Source organism: Sylvia atricapilla, chromosome 3 (assembly GCF_009819655.1).
Source record: "Sylvia atricapilla isolate bSylAtr1 chromosome 3, bSylAtr1.pri, whole genome shotgun sequence".
In the NCBI taxonomy this organism is placed as follows: domain Eukaryota; kingdom Metazoa; phylum Chordata; class Aves; order Passeriformes; family Sylviidae; genus Sylvia; species Sylvia atricapilla.
This window is the reverse complement of record NC_089142.1, coordinates 89,592,560-89,615,034: the sequence shown is the minus strand read 5'-3', so window position 1 is coordinate 89,615,034 and position 22,475 is coordinate 89,592,560. Positions and strand designations below refer to the sequence as shown.

Genomic DNA, 22,475 nt, shown 5'->3' with positions numbered 1-22,475 from the left:
TGTGTTGTTCAAAACACTGATTTAAACAATATTATTGCATAAAAATTTAATTGACACACTTAAATGACAGGTTGATTATAAATGTTTGTATTTAGAAAATAATTAATTTGTAGTAATTAATACGGTATCTTACAGATGAAAATATAGAGATGCTTTCCTGTAGTGGATACTGAAGGGAGAATTCACAGAGTGCTTTTTTTTTTCTCCTTATTTTTTTCCTTTATTTTCTTTTATTGTATCAAAGTATCTCCTCACCTTCCTCTTAGCTTTACCAGAAAAGAAGAAAATTCCCCAAGAATTTGAGTGATTGCAAAATGCCATAAAAAATAAACCTATTTTTCTTTGGAATGTCTTAATATAACATCAGGAAGGCAGTGTTTTCTAACCGAAATTAGCATGTCTTTATTTTTAAATTTATACACCATACCACTGATAATCTGTAAAAATATTTTTGAAAGCGGAACTTGGCCTATGCTTATGTGACTCTACCACATTTGTCAATACTATTTTAGTGCCTAAAAAGGGTTTACACAGACAGTGTTTTATTTTTTTTTGGGATTAATTTGTAATGGAAAGTCAGTATGGTAGAGATACTTATGAGTGCAAATATGTTAAATTCAGAAAGAAGTTGACATCAATTCTCTTTAAATCCATTGATATATCTTCGTGTATGAATCTTTTCGTTATTGCTCTGTTATGAAGGAAGTCCTAACAATGAGAGGTCTTGATTAGCCTTTTAAAAGCACTCATGAAGCATGTTTATTATGTAAAATAAAGATTTACCAAATCTGTGTTCTGTAAAGCATGCAAATTTCTAAAGGAAAGGTGTTACAAGTTTGCAAACCTACTTTTAAAAATCACTGTGCTGTTGCAAATATGTCTTTTTTTTTTTAGGATACCTTTTTTTATTCATTGGTGTATGATCCATCACTGAAAACGCTTTTAGCAGACAAGGGAGAAATCAGAGTGGGGCCTAGATATCAAGCAGATGTGCCAGATATGCTTGTGGAAGGTAAATACTTCATCTTTGATTAGTGAAAAAAATAAAAGTCCTCATATTGCTCATGCTGACTTTCTGAACTAAACTAATACATAAAGGCAAGACAAAGTAAGATGGTATAGGTCTTACCTAAATCAGAAATTTTTGGTCTGCCTACCTAAAAGTTTTGAACATCAGCAGGTAGTATGGAAAAAGAAAGGATAATTCAATAGCTGTTGAAAGTATTTCCATTTCCAGTTTGTGCATAGGCATTTGATATTTGTTTATTTAATTATATGATCTGGTTAGTTGTTTATTATAGGTGGCATTGAGAGAAGATGTTAAAAACCAACCATTTGTAAAATAATAACACTGTAGTAAAACAAGTGAAAAAGGTATTTCTTCCTTCCCTTTTAAAACAAACAATGCATAGAGAATTCATGTCTTTGTGTCTTCTTATTTCAAAATATTGTCTTTCTTTAAAGCATTTTGTCTGTTTTGTAGCAGTCTTGAAACAACTATTTCTATCCTTGGCATAGCTTTATAACCACTGATACTTTTAAAATTTTATTTTATTTATCTATAACCTAGCACAACTACTGATGCCTTAGTCTTTTGCTACATAGAACAAATTAACAATTTAAACAAAATTTCAGGTAGAATATTTATTTAATGTTTGGATCACATTTAAGAAGCATGAGTAACTGTGTCTTGTTATGTTTACAAGTGTATTTGCTAATTAAATTTTTTAAAAAAGGAAAAAGTTTCTTTGGAAGTATCTAACTGTAGATACTATTTTCAAAAGTCATGGTATTTATTCTTTAAAAAGAAAGGATTATGTGAGAAGACCATCATTTGCAGTAAGTCCAAGAAGTTGTGAATGCCCCAAATGTATATATTTATGACTTTAAATGTGTTTTCTATTCATCATGATCTATTTTTTTTTGCTACTATATTCTTTCTGTTGCACAACCCCCCCCCCCACTCATTATTTCTAGTTTCTACAGCGCTTATTTAATAAATATATAAAACAAAATTTTGATTTGTGGCAAGTGGCAGATTATTTTACAATTCATGCTATTTAATAGATCACCTGCATTATTATTCTAACTTTTATTTTAATGACCAGAAATACACTGTAGGAAGTCACTTCAGGTTTGTTTATAAAGTGAACAGACTTGTTTCAGAACAGGTTTATGAACAGGTTATATTCACTGCTATTCTTGCTGTAAAATGTACCTGCCATAGGGAAAAAATAGTCCTGTAGATGTTCATATGCTCAGGAGGAAAGTGTGCCAGAAGGCTAATGTGAAAATGGCTGTCTCAATGTGTGTGAGAGGCAACAGGGAAGTACTGATGTGATTCCCAAGTACCTGGCTGAACTGCAAGGTTTTTAGGATAAACTAGGGTTATCTGCCAGGCAGGAAGTATTTTCCTGCTGAATTCTTCTTACTTAAATGACTAAAGACAGAGGCTGATTATGAAATAGTGAATATTACATATAAAGGAATTTTTTCCTGTTCAAATTTTATTTATTTGATTTTTTCATAAAGTTTAAATTCATATGAATAATAAGTTACCAAGCTCTTCTGGAGCTTAATGTTTTGAGTTAAATTCTTGGTTTAGTTAAAATGAGTAGATTTTCTCTCTTGCACATCATGAAGATTATATTTCACTGTGTGTTACTCCTTTCTTTTTCTTACTAACCCCCAAAATGCAATAAGTGGTGCAGTCTTCTTGCTGCCTTTAGTAGGAAATAATATTCCATTAGAACCGAGAAGCACAAAGCTGTCCACAAACCAAGGTTCTGTTGGTACATGGAGCACTTGAGTAGTTCAGTTGCATTAATCTGCACTTATTTCAAGTGGCTGGTGGAAAAAGGAGTTTGGTTTTGGGAGGATAAAAATGTCTGAATTATAGTAGTTTGGATTGACTTTTTAAAAATATTTCCTTAGCCCTCTGACCTCCAAGGAAAAACAAAAGGTGATTCAGCTGTTGCTGTGTCTTTATGTAAGCTGACAGTCTGGAACTTAATCCATTTACTGTCAAGCCTTTTATTTAATGAAAAGAAATCCAAACAATGTTTAAAATTAATAGATTCGAAAAGTTATATTTGGAAACTATGGGATTCTGTGAAGATTTTTTTGTCTGTATTTACATTTTTCAGCCTATAATGCTAAAAGTGATCTGTAAAGTGTAATGTTAAAAGTGATTAAAAATGTAATATTATAGTGATCTGTATCTCCAAATTACTATGCTCTAATGTGTAACTCTTTAAAAGTGTAGAGCTATTATCTGAAATTAAAAGGAAGAATTTAGGGAACATCTTGTCAGTTTGGAAAAGTCAGATTTTATTTCATCAAATAATAGTATTATTAGATGATATAAAATAAAAATAAAACAAAAAACGTTCCTGAATTTGTTTACACGTAAAACTTGTTCTGTAATCTAAAGGAAGAATACCTTTTTGAAGGTGGTCAATAGACATATTTAATATTTACAGAAAATCCCCCTAACAAACAAACAAAGTAGACAAATCAAATATTCACACACCATCAGTTGCTTTATTTTCAAAGTTATTGGCATATAAATCCAATTCAAATTACTAAAGTCAGTTAAGATTAGCTTTCAGAAGGCCAGTCACAACCTGGCTGAAAAGTAAAAAGATATTTTACAGACATGAAATTAATTAGTTGCAAATACACTGATGAATTCTAGTAGACTAAAACTTCAAATTGTTTGCACTTTCTCCATATTGTGATAAATTATGTTCTATCTGAATGGACAATGGTGGTTTGTTTTGGATTTTTTTTTTTGTGTTTATTGGAAAACTGTATGGTTTTTTTGTAGGAATAGATTCTTTTTTCCTTGTGTTGATGTTGCCATTTTTTCATCCTTGATTAAAATGTACCGCAAACCCAGGTGATTAGGTCAAACTTCAGACATTGCAACATTCCTGCTTCTCCCTGCCCCAGGGGTGTATTGGATAAATTTATATTGCTCTTTAATTTTTGAAATGAAAAGAACATCTACTTTCAAAAGACTAAAAGGTCTATTAAAATCAAGATGCATGATAAAGTCTTCCCGACTGAACTGTTTTCTGGTTTTACACTTTAGGATACATTGAATCATAAATCTTTTAAACAAACTTAAACCAAGTTTTAGTTTGGTTGAAAATGTGTAAGCCTTGTAAATCCATGCCAAATTTGTTTGTAATGGTGTAGCTAAATCGATTCGATCACACATTCAGTGAAAGAGTGTAACTTTGGAGAAAGACCAGAGCAGATTTCCTTCCGCAGTCTCTTCTGACTTTTGTTGTCACAATCCTTGAGGGTAAAATTTGGGAGTAAAAGTTGTCAGGTTTGAATGATCTCATGGTGGTGTGAAGTCTTTAGTCCCCCCAGTGCCAAGTGTTACAGTCTGTTTGCACTCTAGTTGGAAGATTTTTAGTCTTTTTAGTCTTTTTAGTTGCTTTAAATATGTTGAAAATGAGGAGACAGTTCAACAGCATTGACTCAAATTCTGGCTAGCAGGATACTGAAGAGTGTCCTTTCTTTGCTTTAACAACACATTCTGCAGTGGCTTATTCTGTGGATGTAGCAGCTTGTTTTCACACCTGTTTCCAGCATGGGGTAATGTTCTTCTCTTCTCTGCAAAGCAAGAATAAAAAGGTTTATCTCTGAGAATCCAGTGCATGAATTTGGGCAAGGAATATCTTGTTTCTGTGGAGCATTCCTACTACTCCACAGTACAGAGGCAAAGTCTCTGCTTCTCTGCATGTGATGGCCAGAAGCTGCTGTGTGGTGCATTTACCTACAGTATTTGATCAACAGCATGTAAAATCTGTGACTAGTAACTTCAATAAACAAAGCTAAAAGCCCTAAACAAATAAGAACAAAACTCTATACGGTGTTGGTTTAGACAAGTCATTATTATTATTGTAACTTAGTTACAAGGCATATTTTTATAAATTGTTCTGAGTATGATCAAATTGTTGTCACCTTTAACTAACAGATTTTATTCAGTCATGTTTTGTGTACAGGGAGATTGCACCCAGGCAAACTAATTTAGATTCTTCATAGACTTTTATATAACATTGATTCTTTCTTGTCTCACAGCTTTAAAATCCAAATGTTTTTCAATTCTGGCATTTCAACCAGTGTGTCTCATGCAGTGGAACAACTGATGCAGTGACAAGTTGTTTTACATGGTTGGCTAAAAAAGCAGAAAATGAGAGAGAAAAAAGTGCTAGCATGGCCTTAGGGATATAGTTTATGTAGTAGGGTAATGCTTAAGAATGGGAAAAACTGGATTTTTTTTGCTCTGTAGGAGTTCATCTAATGCATTGTTTTTCCTGTCACATGCCTACACTGCTCTTTCTGCCTTATGCATGCCACCATAGGCCTAAGTGCAGCTGTCACACAATTCAAATGCATTTGCACAAAATAAAATGCATGACAGCTTAGCTAAACAAATACAATTGAAGTCAAGTTGCAAATAGGGTAGCCAATTGTTTACAGTAATCTCATTGGCCAAATGAGTAATTTCTTAAGTAATGCTTGCTTTCATTCATTCATGGTGTTGTGAATCAAGTGTAAAGGCTGCAACTAAGTAAAAAAAGATCAATAATTGTTCTTCTGTCCATCAAAGCTCTATTAAAACTTCTGAAGCAAAGGATATTTTCTAAACAAATCTAACAAAAAATTTTATCTTGACTACGTTCTGGGCATGATATGTAAGTCTAGTGAAACTTTCTGTAGTAAATATATGGCAAAAAATATCCCAACCAAATTATTGTATTTTCAAGAAAATTATTGCAATTTAGAATAACAACTTCGTATGGTTTTTTTAAAAGTAATTTGTCCAAATAAAATTTCTGCTGTTGCATTCGATTTTGTGTACCAGGATCTGGTAGAACAGTGTGGTGCTAGGCAGTGTAAGATGTTTAAGTATTGAAATCAGCATTTTCAAAAAAGCAGCCCAGCGATGTAGGAAAGACCACTTTGAATCAGGTCATCAGCTGTTTATCACTGCGGGAGATCTTGTCACTTGGGGTTTCTTAGTTCTCTTAAGATTTGTTTAAAGCCTATTAGAAATCCAATAGGCTGTCACCTTGAGCTTCCTTATGAACCTCTGTGATCCTTTTTCAGCACTTCAGTGTTTTTCTTTATGAAAAGCCTGTTGATCACTGTGTCTTGGTTGCAGTTTTGATTAATTTGGCTGGTATAGCTGTGATCCTTGACTATGCTTGGTTGCCCATATTCCCTCCTTCACACCCTAGGTATAGCATAACTTGGTTTGAGCTCATGTCTCTTGATTAGTAGCTGTTGTATTCCTGAGATCCTGTAGAAATCTGGAGAAGATTCTTGTCCAAACTCAAGTAGCTTGTTACTTTTCATAGTGTAAAATCATTCTCTAACTTCTCCTATAAATGCATCATTTTAAGGTGCATCTTTTATCATGATGCATGTGAACCTCTCCACTTCTATCCGATCATCACAAATGCAGAAAATTAATTTGATTTCTCTTCCAACAATTAATTTGAATTTCTCTTATTTGCTTCCTTTTTAAATAGATCAAATTGTCAAGTTCTTGGACTCTTTAGTAGTTTAAAGACTTTTTGACTCTATTGATGGTCTGAGAAGACTTTAGTCATTTTAATGCTCTCTAATGTTGTAGCAAATAGGAGGATAAAGGAAAAGTGACAAGAAAAAAAAAACCCCAAAACCCCACATCTACTAATGTGCTTCAATGACAAGGACAGTTTTCTGCCTTTGTGATGTGCGATGTCCCTAATTTATTTTCTAGCTGGAAGGAACATTAAAGCGTATGAAAGTACCCTCCCTCGTACCTTTCATAAATATATGAAATTTATTTGGGAGTGAAGGGGCTGAGAGGAGCAGCTCTGTGAGGCAGACAGCGAGGGGATGCTCCTGTGTCACCCCGGGCAGCATCCCAGCGGCAGCAGTGCCCAGGCAGCGGTGTGAACAGGTTATCTGAGCAGGGAAGTGTCTGCAGGGAAGGAATGGAAGGAATATTTACTGAGTTAATGGCCTGTGTGCAGCAGCTCCTTTCGACTCACCCGAAAATGATGGTCTCTGCTCATCCTGCCGGCTCTGAGGACTCTGAGTGCCGAGCAAGTCAGGTAGAGCCAGACTTCGCTGGGCAGAATGGAGGCGTGTCAGAGAGGGACATGGGGTGGTGGATGCAGGAAGGGTTGGCCTTGATTTGGGGAATGAGTTTTCAGTTTCCGTGCAGAGGTGTATGGAAGGAGACAAGCAGCAAGGCATTGACAAGTATGATGTGGAATGATTCAGTTTAAAGGTTTATCTTTAAAAAGCGAAGTGGCTGTTAGTCCTAATCGAGTTGCCGCCAACCAGCAATGCCAGACCGTTTTTAAGTTCCTGTTTTAATAGCCTGGAGGGATGCTTAGGGTCACATGCTAATGGTCCCTCCCCAGCTGCAGTCCTATTCCCAGCCCGGTGCTGCTTATCTCTTGCGTCTGGGTTTAAAAGGAGGCCCTAGGGAATTCTTTAATAGAGCGGCTTTGGCCATTTAAAGCAATACAAAGAGTGTGGAGTGGGCGAGGAGGAAGAGTACCCCCTACTAAGACAAACAGAAGAGGGATTAGAGTCTCTGAAATGGAGGAAGAAGCAGCCTGGAGGAAAGACGTTCTGTTCAGAGCTTTTTTTTCCTTTTAGTTAATAAAATTGTAAATTAAAAGCTGGAGTCCTTCTTGCACACCTGAAAATAAATGCCGAGTGAGTGCCTAGAGATAGCACTTGCTGTGCAGCTGATTTCATTCTTGAAGCCAAGGCGGTTTCGAATTAATGCAGTTCAATTAATTGAGTGCTCAGTAGGAAGAAGGGGAGCAGTTGGACAAATTTAAACTACAAATTTTGAATGATGTACACAGATACTATTCAAAGTTTCTAAAATTTATCTGTTATGAAAAAGAGTAAATTAATTCCTTCAAGAGTGCTTTCTAAAGTCTTCACTGTTTTTGTGCTTTTTACTGCAACTCCATTGTAAGAGTATGTTGAGCATCTGATTCTCTTGTCAAAAGTCTGTGTGCTGGATTATTTCTGTTAATATTGATGTAGTTGCAATGATTAAATTCTATTGTGAGATGATAATAATCAGTCCTCTTTAAAAATCGCTGATATGAAATATTTTTAGAAGGATCTGTATTCAGATATTCCAGTTAAAAATTGGACAGCCAGATACTCTGAAGACAGATAATGCGTGTTTGTGAGAACTATCTGACAGGATAAACAAATATCATGTCTTTGTGTCCTATTGATTTCCAGAAAATATGGTCTGTAATTTGTGCTAAGTGATCACTTTTTTGACAGTTGCTGGATATGAACTGGACACATTAATACAGTAAGTAGTTCTTAGAAAATAAAATTCAGAAAATATTGCCTTTTTTCCTGAGTTCAGTGTTTCACAAATATTATCTGTCTAACCTTTTGTGTTTAATTTGCTTTAAAAATCATGAGGCCTGATAATTTTGAGGCCATGTTAGTGTTTCATTTCTGAGTGAAACAAAGTGCCATTACAAGAATAAATAAGTGGAATTAGAGCAAACCCAGTTGCTTAGGTATGATCAAAGGAAGAGTTGCTTTTCTAGTGCACCCACAGAAGGTGACAACAGCAGCACCTTTAGGCTCTTCAGTCAGTTGTGTGTGAGGAAAGGTTTTCATGGAAAAAGCTGTCAACCATAAAGTTATTTTTGGATGGTGTTGAGTGCATCTACTCGCTTTCATACCTCCCTTGTTCCACATACAGCAGTTTGGGACTTCACAGTGTCTAAAACCAGGTTTCTTATCAATTCAAGGTGACCGTATGGGATCCAGAGAGCAGAACGCAAAGCTCAAAGTCTGAAATAAAAAATACCTTTAGGGGCAAGTAAAAAACGAGATGATTATGCCTAACTCAGGTTTGCTTCTAGATGTCTAGGAACCTTGTAGAGATTGATTTCACCAAGTTCGGTGTGAAATGCATTGAATTTTTAAATTTGACAGAAAATCTGGTAAATCAGTAGCAAAATAAATGAAAACTTCAAAATATTGGTTAGAATCTTGGTTTAACTATAAGATGATGGCTTTCTATCTCAATGCATTTTTCAGAAGAAATGCATGGTACAAAAGATAGAACAAGCAGATTTAGGAGTTCCTATTTGTAGAAGCTGCAGTAGAACACCAGATATTACAGGTGTGACAGTGCTAACCCAGTAAGACTCATCTTTATGGTCAGAATAGAAAGATGTTGCCAAGGCTTGATTAATCTCATCAGAAAATGTGTATCTAAAATAGATCAGATATTTAGATAAGATGAATCTCAACCAATAATAAAATTCCTGGTTATATAGTCTCAAATATATTTTGTTCTCAAATGAGGTTTCTGTTAGTTGCATTTTTGACTCTGATTTAACATAATTTTTTTTAATAATACCTTCTAAACGAAGGATCTGTTTTCTTGAGGGTTAGCCAATTTAAACATGATAGTCCCTTGTCAGATTTGAAGACTTTTTTTGTTGTTAAGCTCATACAGTAAATTTTGCATAATTAACTGTCAAATGCTTGATTATCACAAACAGTAAAATGCACTTTACAATGTTGTTCATGTCACATTTTCATAGGATTATAATATCCTTTACATCACTTTTGCCAATCTTGCTTCCAGGGAGCTGACTTATCGATTGTCATGTTAGGCAATTAAAAGCATGTTTGTAGAATTTTATCTGTTTTTCTAGAAATCAAACAAAACACATGTAAATGGCCTTTTGATGCCTGTTTTCAGGAAAGACTTTGTTTCTGCCTAATCATGCATTTGCCAGGAAAATCTGTAGTTTAGGACTGTGGCCACATGTACTACAGAAGCTCATTTAGGTATTTGAAGCTTTGCATTATAAACCATAGTGTTTTATGAAGTGTGTTCAGTGATATTATCTAAAAATACTTGTTGCCTTTTGGTCCAATTTGTTGAGGTATTAAGTGCATGTATAATTTTGATCAAATTGACCAAATGTGGTCATGGAAGTTGCCGAGCTTCAGTTCTCAGAACATTCCTGACTTCTATGTTAACAGACAAGGATAAGATCAAGAGCTGGAAATGGTGCTGTTTATCAATTAGATTTTATAAAAGCTGTTCAGCAGTTGAGGTGAGTTATGTAGGTTGTCCTGCTTGGGGATGTTTGGAGCAGGTTTTTTCTTTTATTGTTTAGTTTCTTGTTCATTAGTTGCCCTGAAATGTAAAAGCATCTCTGCCTCTCTCAAGTAAATTGTATTTATGCTTGAGGTCAGTCAAAGTTTTGGTCTTTGTAAAAAAAGTGCCATGATACCCTGCTGTCTTTAGCTCCTTGAGGAGACTTGGGCTTCTGTTATTAGTGTTGTGTTGGTTATGAGCCTCCTATTTTTCCACAACTTGAAGGAAATGGTTAAAGTGGCCCTCTGGTTGCAGTGCAGCACGAGTGGTCTGTGCTGTGTTTTTGGTGTGGCAGGTTGTGCATGATTGCTGTCAGAAAGATTTTATTGCTAATAATACCTGTAGAGCCTTGGCTGAGATTGTTCAAATACTAAATGAGTTGTCAGGTAGTCAGTCTTATGGATGGTACAGTTATTTATTGTGTGCTGTGTACATGCTTATTATCCCTGTGAGCACCCCAATCACTTTTGAAGCAGCAACGTCTTGGTGTTTAATTGACTTTGCTGGTATTTTCTACCTCAGTGACTTCACCTAAAAGAACTCGCTGTAAGTTCAAATTTTTGTTTCTTTGCTTTTTTACTGCAAGTCTGATTTTTCTTCTAAGTTTGTTCTGAGGAAGATGAAAAACAAATAGCAGATGCAGATGAAATATGGTTTTTTACATTTGAATACGACAAAATAAATTTCAGCCTAAACAAAAAGTTCTTCTCTAAACTGTTTTGTTTACATTTATTCATACAAAAAGTCTTATTTCTCTTTAGAATGCTTAAGTAACAGGAAATGTGCATATTTTTAACGTAAGGGCTTTTTAGAAAACCAGCACAACCCAAAACTGCAGGACCACAGATTTCATTTTCTTTTAGTTAGGGTTTGGTTTTGGTGTGTGGTTTTTTTGTTTTGTTTTTTTTTTCCATTTTGTGTCTTTGTTTTGTGGCTGGTTGGTTGGTTGATTGGTGGAGTTGTTTCATTGGTTGGTTGGTTGGTTTTTTGTTTGGTTGGGGTTTTTTTCCCCCTTGTTTTTTTGAGAATACAATGTCTCTGCATTGTAGTATCCCTTTTTCAAAATCAAGCATTTTAAATACTAATAATATTCATATGTAGTATTGCTCTGTTATTTTACTTACATTAAGAATAGTTTTCACCATCCTTTCCTGAAAACTCCATCTTATGCATTATTTCAGAAATTCTAGCAAAACTGAAAACAGTTCTGCAGGGTTTTGAGAAAGAAGCAGCCTCATTTCTTCCTTCCATCTATCACTGGGCATTTCCATAAGCCAGCCATCCTTGATGCAGCGTTATGTAGAAGTTGGTCATTAATGTGTGGTTGTATTTCAGTTTACTCTGAGCTCGAGTGTAGTTCCTTCTGTTAATTTCTAGGAATTTAGAACATGATGAATTAAAGCTCTGAGCATCTTGCGAGCGCTTGTCTTTTGATCATCAGTGATTAAATTATAAATACTGTAAAGCTGAACACTGAGAGAACTTTAAGGTCATAGGAGGCAGTTCTACTTTGGAAGGGATTTTTCAAGTGCAGAATGTTTAAATGTTTTTTATAAACTCGAGCTCTAGAGGATAAGTGGCAATTGGACTATGCATGTTTTATTGGCTTTAAAAATGCCCAATAGCAGTTTAAAAGCTTGTAGACAAGTAACAGGCCTTTATCACATATCTTTCATTTATAGTCTATATATGTAGCCTGGTTTTCATTTCTAGTCCTTATACAGGTCTTACATTCATAAATTTTTACCATGAGATTTGCGTGAACATATAACATATCTTAATAATTGAAATCTGAATATGCCTCTGTCAGGCAAGCTAAGGCAGAACGGAGATAGTTTTGAAATTGAAAGGTAAACAAATAATTTTTCTTTTGTCTACACTTTTCATCTAAGCTTTCTCATGTTATTTTGATCAGAGAAGTTATTTGTGCATAACTCCATTATATTTTTTTAAGAGTTAAGTGTACATTTTGAACTTCTGCCTTTTTTTTTTTTTATCTATACTGGTGAGACTTGCAGATGATAAAAAAATAAAAATGAGTAATAAGAATTTTATGCAGGATGAATATGCTGACTGTTTTAGTGAGGAACTAATGTGCTTTTCATCAAGGAGAAAGCTCACATTTTACATTAGACAGACAGGCTTAATGTCTGGAACTTTGTTCATATACAGTACAAGAAAATTCAATGTGATTCTCTTTTTATTCTCTGCAAGTTAGAGAAAATGTTTGCAGACTGTCTAAATAGCATCATGAGAATGTGGTTCATGAACTGAAACTTCATTTTCACTGATTAGTTGCCTCTTTTTACAGCAATGGCACACAAACAGCACATGAAACTATGTTTCAAAAGCCATTTAGGATTACCTGCAGGTAGTATACTCCCAAAGAGTTCAGGCAACAACCTGCTAAATGCTTTATCTGCTAAATCCGTATTTCAGTGAAAGAAATGTCATTGCTTTGCGTGCTGGACTCACCTAGGGGAGGATAGGAACCAACAAGTACTTCTTTTCCACATCCTTGCAATGTTAGCTAAGAGATATTCCTGTTCCTCAAGTACAAAACTAAAACACAGAGATGAAGACACTGAATTGACTTCTCATGTATGTGCTAAGCATTAAGAACATGAGCCTTTACAAATGCCTTCATGTTTATCTGCTTTGATGTCTGCTGATCCTGAGGAATTGACACACACATCAAAACTGGCTGATTTCAGGAAGTTGTATGAATAAATGAATTTGCTTACTAGGAGGAACTCTCTGCTTGAAACTCTTGGTCTGTTGTCCAGTTCTGTTCATCTGTTGCCTCACTGTGACCCCACAGCTAGAGATTTTCTGTCCCATGGAATGAAGGATCCAGCAGCTGGCACCTCTGTTTTGCATATCCTGAAAGACAGATTCATTCAGGAAGCTGAGCACTGCAGGTGTTTAGTTTGCATGTTTGGATTGAACTGACAGCTGAATTACTTTTTGACAAGGAGAATAAAAAGGTTTTTCAAAAAATAGTGCAAATCGTGCAAAATACAAAAATAAGACTTTATACATCAGAAGTGTCTTTAAAATCAGATACCTCATCAACTGTTTGTCATGAAAAGTTGAATTTTTATTGTTTCATTGACAACCATTTTTAAAATAAAACCTAACTTATAGATTCATATTTTACTTTCTTAATAGTATTTTGTATTGCAGTATTGTAGTGTATTTATTAAATTCAAATAATTTCACTCTAAAAAGCTGTTTATAGTTTGTATTGAAAGTTATTTTCTTTTAGTTGGATGCAAGAAGAACATGGAATAATGCTGAATCTGATGGGCTAGTTATCTTTGGGGTATTTATCCGTAGGAATGAAATCTAAAAGACTAAGTAGATCTTTAATTTCTTGTACCTCATTCTTAAATACTTTTGGTTTACTTTTGCTTTGTAAGTTTTTTTCTTCCTTTTTTTTTTTTTTTTAGAAGAGCACATCATGCTTTTATTTATGTAAAGTGACTAACTGAAACACAAAACTTTTAAACTTTTCTTAAAGAAAAAACTTGATTTTTATTAGAAGACAGCTATGAGAAATAGGGAATTCAATGATTGACGTAGAGCAAACCAGATGTATATCTGACAATCTGACTAATCTAGTAATTCCAGTAAAATTAGTCATCAGGATTAGACTGGCTATAATAAAATTATAAGCAGTGGTTAGAGTAAGTTGGATATACTGGTATGTTATATCAGTTATTCAAAAAAATTGCCTAGCACTTCTGAGAAGATTTAATTGGTATGCTGCTGGTGGTAAGGGAAGGTGACACTTTTAAAACTGAACTTCTCAGATGCACTGAAAGTGGTGAAATTAAAACTCCCCCATTCCTTTGTGAGCTGGGTTTTGCAATACACCGAATTAATGCAATGACAACTTTATCATCTGTTCAGTTTGAATATCTTATACTTCAGTGTCAAATTCAACAATGTAGAAGATAAATGTTGATGTGCTAACAGAGAAATTGCATCTTAAAGTGGTTTGCTATGTTAAAAATCCTATAGGATGTGATTACAGGCATGATCAGCTAAGGATCGACAGCTCAAGTGAAACACAGGGGGTTGGCAATCATTATTTTGAAAGACCTGTTTGTCTTATGTGCTCCTCCTATACTTATGCTTTCAGCACAGGCAAAGGAATGTAACAAAATACTTATTCCTGAAATGAACTTTTCTAAGGTTTCTACAGCACTGCTTGACTGCCTCCTTGGTTTCGTCTGTTTAGGTTACTTTCTCTCTTTAAATGTTTATATCCTGCCATGTAAGTGGAAAATCGAGAATTAGGTAGCTTTTTAAAGGGCAGCTTGACAGACTCTCCCTATTTCCCCCTATTACCTCTGTCTACCATTGTTGCAGTGATATTAATATTGCAATTAATATATGTGTTTAGATTACTTTGGTATACATATTCCATTGCTTGTATCTTATTCATATCTACTGCCATTACAAAATAGTGCTTGGCAATATTTCAGATTCAGTTTTATCAAGAGTTTTAAAACACTTTAATATATAATTAAACAATTGTTTAATTACTTCTAATTGAAGTAGGAATTGTAGTATTGCAATTTTTAAATTCTTTTTGCAAACTCGATTCAGAAGAGTGACATGTTTTGATTGAATACTGGTGCTGGGTTTGTATGGTGTTTTCTCTTTGTAAGAAGTATAATCTGCTTGAGTAATGCTTGATTTCCAGACTGTGATGTCCTGAAATGGTTAACTAACATTAAAGGTATTTCAAAACTATATATTAACAGATTGAAATGAAGTACTCAGAGAATATTTATAAAATGTAGAACATCACCCACAATGTGTCTGTCACAGATGGAAGAAATGAATGTATTGACAGGTGTGCAATTGATAGAATAAGTTTATAGACCTAAAATCCTTTCCAAGATGCCAGAAATTAACAATTTGTCTTCAGTACTGGATATGAATTAGCTTGAACAGAAGTTGAAGTCCCATTAGGCAGCCAATGCTTTATTGCCTGTGTATTGGAAGAAAGTCATATACTGTGTTTTTCTGAGAATGTGACTGTGAAATTTTTTCCTGAAACATTAGCCAGACAGCATGGTGCAGTTCTAACTTGTGTGTTTGCTAGGGATAAATATATACCACGTTTTAATTTCTTTCCAGAATCAATGTGCTAGAGAACTCACCATATATGACATGGTTTTAGAAAAGCCAGTGCTTGGTTTGCAGTCTGCTTCCAGACTGTTAAGTGTACGATTATTTCATGTCTTGATGACACTCTGCATGTTTAGACTGGCTGTTTTCATTAAGTTATAAGAAATTGCACAGACTAAAGTGATTGTCTGTGTAATCAGAGAGGTACCTACACAGCCTAGATTTTCAAAGGGAGTGGAATTGCTCTATCTGACTACAGGTTTTCATTCTTGTAGTAGCTTATAAAAGTCACAGACAAGTACTGGCAACCAGCTAAACATTAGTGGTTTTCACATATCCACTGAGGGAAGAACACACTCCTGTTCTAAAACAGCAGGGAAAGACAATGATTCTGACTTTACTGTTGTCATCTCTTGTGGCCACAAATATGTTGGCCAGATCCCACAGGTGAATCTCCTCATGCTGGTAGCATATGTGGTGCTTCCTCCATCAGCCTCTGAAATGTTTTTAGTTTACAGGAGAAGTTATTAGTGAAGTAGGCAAGACAAGATCAAGTCTTTCTTATGAATGTGAATTCTTGTACCAAATTCACACTTCACTGTTCTTCCATGCAGAACAAATGGCATACTCTTGTAATAATTAATATAGGGCAAAATAAATTTTGGAAACCACCCTTGTTGTTTCAGCCATGTACATGTACACAAATTGTTCTGTTCACATAAATGAAGTTGGGAAATGATGATGTAATATATTTTAACTTTCTTGTGGTACAGCCTTATATATTCGTTTATATGAGCAAAGAACTAGTCAATGTATACAGCAATTTTGATACTATTATTTATATTAACAATACAGATAATGTAGTGGCTGAAAAGGTAAAAAATACTTAAATACTGTAAACAGCAATTTTGCATAATGACTTAGTTTTTGGGGCATAGAATACAAATTGGATAGAATTTAATTGCTAAAGCTGGTTAAGTGTAAAATTAATTTTGGTATGGCTTAAGTGAAACAGTAACTTTGATATACTAGACAAGCAATTTAAAGAAGCCACTTGTTCCTTAGGTTGTGGTTTCAGCTTTATAATAACATTTTATTAAGTTTCATTGATATTGCATCCTCTAAAAATGTCTCCTTAAATTGAATGCTGATGTTAAGGGAACATATTTATTTTGGTGATGCTGCATTATGGAATTTAACTGGATAACTGCTGATGATTGTTAAGTACTCTGTGTGTATGTATGTATATGTATATATTTAAAAATGTACAATGTCTCTTTAAAACATAGTGCAAGAACTACACAGAGGAATATGTTGTGAGTAATAAGTGTTTTGTCCCATCTACCTTTTGACAGGAGAATTAGATGACAGAGAACAGGCAAAGCTGGAAGTAAAAGTATGGGATCCAGATAGCCCCCTTACTGACCGTCAGATTGACCAGTTTTTAGTTGTAGCACGGTAAGATTAAAATCCTCTCATTAAATAATCCTTTTCTTTTTTCTACTCACTATTTATTCCCCTATATCGTGTAACTCATCCTGTTTGCCATTTTGTGAGCCCTTCTCTTTTTCACAGTTAGCTAAAAGAGAAAATGAGACCATGACCCTTTGTATGTTTATTGAAGCTACCAATACAGGCAGGAAAAAAAGAGAGTGAGTGTTGGAATATTGCAACACTCCCTGTATTTCAGGTTATAATAGAATTTGACACTTTGAGTGTAGATGTTCATTTGCTTTCCCCTCAGAGTAAATGATTTTAGTGCTAATAATAATTCAGTCTTGTTTTACAGTACTTGGAATTTCATGGCATAAAATAGAAGTTAAGAGTAGAAATAAAGAAAATAAATGTGTGCAGAAGTTGCCATGTATGCATGTAAGCTGAATAATATACAGTGCAATTTTTTGGGATGAATATTGAAATAAAGTTTTGAAGTCATGTATTTCATTAGTGAAAAAATCAAGTCAGCTCAATTTTATAAATTACCATGATTATGCAGATTTATGAAGACATGGAAGTGCTTTGAATTAATTAATGTCTTTAGAAATTATTTCTCTACTTAAAAAAAAAAGCAACTTCAAAAATTTGTAGGTTTCTTACTGAAGGAAGATTCTACATTCATAGGGTACAGCAGGTTTTGCCTTTCATACTTACAAAGGTATTGTTCTAATGATAACAGAGAACAGAATTCACGTATGGATTTTATCCTGAATAAATCCATCTCCTGTATTTTTGGTAACCTCCTTACAGAGTGTAATCTCAAATCTTCTTAGGCAAATAATCCTTTTATGTGGTTTCTAGTTTTTGGGGTTTTTTTTTTCTCCCTTTTGAAAAAAAGCATTTCAGGAAGGAAACAAGAAAAGGAGTTGCTCTATGTTTTTCAGCTTTTGTGTGTGGTGGTATGGGATGCTGATTTACTCATTTACAGTTCAGGTGCTGATCCACTTGTTTGTTTTTTTTTTTTTTCCTTACTCTCCCACTTGAAATACTGTATCCTTTCTATAAAGTACTAAAACTTTTTGGTTTGGTTTGGTTTTTTTACATGCCCTTGTTGAATTTTCAAGCAAGACTGAGGGGTTTAGGTGTTAACAGGTGTTCAGAACGTCACAGGGTCTGGTAGCTGTTCCTCAGAAACCAGGAATCTGAACTACTTTTTCACCAGCAGTAAAATACCTGGAGATGTATGGCCAGATTATTGTGGTGTGCCCTAAAGAAACATCTGCATGAAGACTGTGAATTTTGGCAGAGTTCATTCATTGCTTTAGAATTCCTCTACTTGCTGTTTCTTAGCCACTCTGGGGAGCTGAAGTAGTATTCTGTGGAGCCAAAAATGTTCCCAGAGGAGTGTAGCAGCAAGCAGCCTGCTGGGAAGTAACAGAGAATAAATACATACAGAAGAATATGCTTTTCTCCTCCTGTTATTTAAGACAATCTTTGGAGTGCTGTGCCCTGACCAAGACTGCATTTTTTTAAAAAAGTTGACACATTTCTTTAAAGATGGTTTCTGTTGTAGTGAATCAGGGCTGATTAATTGTAACTATCCAAGGTCTTGTGGTATTTGGATGGCCATCTGTAATCAGGTATTACTCAGGTGCAGCTTTGTGGATGTTCTTCCACAGAACTCCTCTCATCTTTGGAAGTTTTCAGCTGGCAAAATTGGTTTCCAAGCTCCTCCATACTTGGATTCACAGGAGGCACTAAGTGGTTTCTGGGACAGATTTTTTATGAATTTCTGGAAAAATAGTTCTGTAATGATTTGGTGGCAGCATTCAATTCCATGTGTTGAGTGGTTACAGGATTTATACAGGACCATTAAAAGCTGCTTGAGTAATAGTGGAGAGCTGGTATTATGATGTGATGAGCAGTGCATACAGATAGCTCTGCCGCAGCCTAGCTGTGGTTCACTAGGCATTGGCTGTGCCTGCTGGATTTCCAGTTGGAATGATCTTTTCTCTGGTTGTGTTTAGTTCTACAAATTTGAAAATATGACAAGAAGAATTTTTTCATAAATACCTTCCCAGGTGTGTGATTTTCGTTAAGTATGTGTTTGCTATTATGTTTGACATTTTAAAAGCATTTTCAAGTGATCCTTTTTAGATGCTGTGTTGAAGGAATTGAGTATTTCTTCTCTTTTTTTTTTTCTTTTTTGCAGTCTGATTGGGTTGAAAGAAGAGTTGCTTTTGTCCTTAAATGCTTTAGCTTTTTCAATCACAGAGGCAGCTTTATTGTTTTTTTTAGAAGTTTTTTAAATACTCTTTTTATTTGTGTTGCCCATTTACAAGCATATTTATATTTTTACCTTGGACATGTAGCTTTCCCAGTCTTACAAGGTTTTTTTACTGTCTCAGGAACAAGAGATCTTTTTCTGAGGTTTGCCTGGTCGGTCTGGGCCTCTCACTAAGCCCTACTATTCAATTATTTCCTGGGTAGAAAGGTAGAATATACCTATCCTGTGCAGAAATTAGAGGTAATAATGCCAAAAAAATTTGGAAAGAAGTGGAAGGATCTATAAACTTGGCCTGCCCAAGTAGTCTTGCCTGACACACAAATCTTGAAAGTACCTTATTGCTGCTACTGGAGCATAATTTGGGTTAGGACTCTTGCTTGAGCTAGCAAAAGCATCTGTTAGGAGAAGCTTGAGGCCTCAGACTAATGTATTCTGGGTTTGAGTTGTCTTTTGGGTGATATTTTTGCTTTGACAATGGAAAGTCCAACAGCATTTTCTGTTGCATTCAAATCAGGCACAACTGCACCAACCAGTTTTCCTTCTGTCTATCCATTGGCCATGTTTCTTCTGTGTCTACCAAAGGACAGGAGTTTGAGAAGCTGCAACAGCCACTGAGACCTGCCCACATTAGCAAATAGTTTAGTATTGTAGAAATGGATTTGTAGAACTGAAATGTTTGGTGCTGATGGTCTAGTGTCCACACTGCACATTTTGAGCAGACTTATTTTTAGTCATAACTCTAATCAGGTCCTGTGAACTAAATATCTGTGAGTGTGTGGAACTACTTCTAAGAGGAACTCAGTCACTATGCTGTGAGATACTTTTTGTTGGTTAAAATGCAGTAGATAAAAATGCTGGGGGCAGCATTCCTAATTTGAACTGATTTAGATACACCCTGTTTCCTCCAGTTACCAGTCTCTTATAGTTTCTAATATACAAGGAGTACTTCATTTTATTGCCAGATCTTATGTTCTTTTCTAATTCTGTCCCAAGTTGCACAGTGTTAGGAAATGAAGCATTCCTATTGTCTGTCTATTATAATAGTCCTGTCTTTTTTTGGTTTTTCAGAGTCAAAAATTAACCTGCCCAGTCTCAAATGCAATTGGAAGTGTGGGCTCTGGTCTGGACAGATGCTGAGAAATGACCCTTTTAAAATTTTTTTTTAAGTTTTCATTCTATCTGCTAATTGGTCTACAATTCATTGCATGATACATTTTTGGTACATTCTAGCTCCATTTATGTGCTTTATGATTCAGTGAAACCATTAGGAATGTGGTTCTTTTATTCTGCTTCATCTAACTACATTACCAACACAGTCTTCTGGAAGGAATATATTTCTAAATGAAGCTATTTTACAGACATTTGTGATCCCAGCTTATTTCCAACTAAACCAGGGTTTTGAAATCTAATTAAAATAGCCTTGAAGCATTGCATCTCTACCTTAAAAATTTGTACTTTGATTTCTATGACACTAAAATGACATTACTTCTATCTGACATATCTCTCTTCATTTGAATACCTGCTTTTTTTTGGATGTAAAATCATAGAAGAATGGAAAATTACTTGTTAGTCATGTTAAATTAGAACTTGATCCTTCCTGTGTTGTTCCCACTTTTCCATTTGCTCTAGGACAATGATTATATTAATTTTCTGTTGGTTACTATGTTATAAGTGCTCACAGTATGTTGGTGTATTTGGAGATGTTCTATGATTGTTACATTAATTTATCTTGCAGTGAGGCAGGGAACATAGTGCAGCTTCATCTGGCAAGGTGTCTTTCATTATACAGAAGAAAATAATACACTCACAACTGAGGACCATGAATAAAAACCTTTAGATGTGATCAAAAATAATACTCTGTTCTTGTGAAACAATTCATTGTAGTCAGTGGCAGTAGACCAGATTCCCAAAGCTCGTAAATGAAAATAAATACATTAAAGACATCAGTTTGCAGTCTTTAGTATTACAATGCTTCTGGATTCTCTGGAGGTGCTGAGAAGTAAAAGAAATTGAAGTTCATTAAAGAGATAATTAAATTTAATGGCAGAATTGCAACATAAGATTATGCAGCAAAAACAGTGAAAAATCTTGATGCCAGTGCTGTGTTCTCAAAACTGGATGTTTGCTAGGAAGGTGAATTACAGCATCTAATGGTAGGCAGATGGTTTAGCAGTAAAAAGGAAAAATACGTTCACATCAAGTTTACCAGGCATATAAAAAAAATTCTGTGTTTCTGCCTGTCATACCTGGCTAGTATATCTTTATTCCTTTGTGCATTTTGTATTACTGTACTTCTTGACCCAAATTCATTTAAAAAGAACTAATTCAGACTTGAAGCTGAACTTTTTTTTTTTTTTTAGTGAACTGTGATCTATTGCAGTATAAAGAATAAATTTCCGTAGCAGAGTTTTCATGGACTTGCTTTTAGGGGGCTGTACATCTCCTCCTCTGGGACTGTGAAATTGCAGGATGGCATACAGATGATGCCTTAAATAACCTCCTGTGAATTAAACTACTTTTATCTATCGGATTCTATTTCTGTTGAATAAGAAAGACTTAACATATGTTTCATTTCTATTCATATAGCAATGAAAGTGAAGGTTGCTTGTAGCATACATTTATGTATCATGCCACTCCTACTCTAACTTTGAAAATCTTTCAGCAAAAGAACAGTGGCAGGTGACTTTTCATGTTTATCATGCCATCTCCTTTTGTGCTGTAAATACTTGAAGTGATAATAATGAAGCATAGCACTGTACCAGCAGTTGATTAGAAATGCAAAAAAAATCTTTTGTAACAGTATGATTTTACTTTGAATATATTCTGCAGGTCAGACTTTGCAAAACTGAGTGGTAAAAATCTCATGTGTATTTTCAGTTTTAAATCAATGTTTTGTTGCTTTTATGTGTCTTCACTGAAGATCTTTGTTTCTTCTTTGCAATATTTTAAGTATCATGATATTTTCTTAATAAGCAGTCAAATATTAATTTGCTGGTTTTTAAGTTCAGAGCAGTCTAAGAGGTCATCTTTTAGTACTGTTTCCAATTTAGTGTGAAGAGGAACACTGGAGTAAGGAGAAGGAAAACAAAAGGTTTCCTTTCCTAATATGTAGAAAAACACCAAATATAGCTTACCTGTTTTCCTCAAAATATTAGCTCAGAGGTGAGGCATAGGTCTCACTCATCAGTTTGCAAGCATCTGTGGAGAATTCTGGGTTTGCAGATGTATGCACAGATGTATTCACTTCCAACAGCTTTGTCCAAGTATACCCACTACTTGTCTGGTATCACTGAAAAAAGCAGTGTAAAGAAAAAGTGAACAGTTTTGAAATAAACATCCTCAGATTGACAAGAATGTATGTTTCAGCTGGACTTTCAAGAAACAAGCTAGAAGAAAATTGAGAGTTACTTACCTGCA

General features: G+C 34.8%; 1 protein-coding gene across 2 annotated transcripts in view; it reads left to right on the top strand.

Moving 5' to 3' along the window:
• MTA3 (metastasis associated 1 family member 3) overlaps positions 1 to 22,475 on the top strand; it is a 131,333-nt gene that overhangs the window by 36,723 nt on the left and 72,135 nt on the right. For both annotated transcript variants that reach the window (XM_066316108.1, XM_066316109.1), the window contains exons 6-7: positions 895 to 1,012; positions 16,690 to 16,792. In XM_066316108.1, coding sequence (XP_066172205.1) covers positions 895 to 1,012; positions 16,690 to 16,792 — 221 coding nt within the window. The remainder of the gene's footprint in view (positions 1 to 894; positions 1,013 to 16,689; positions 16,793 to 22,475) is intronic.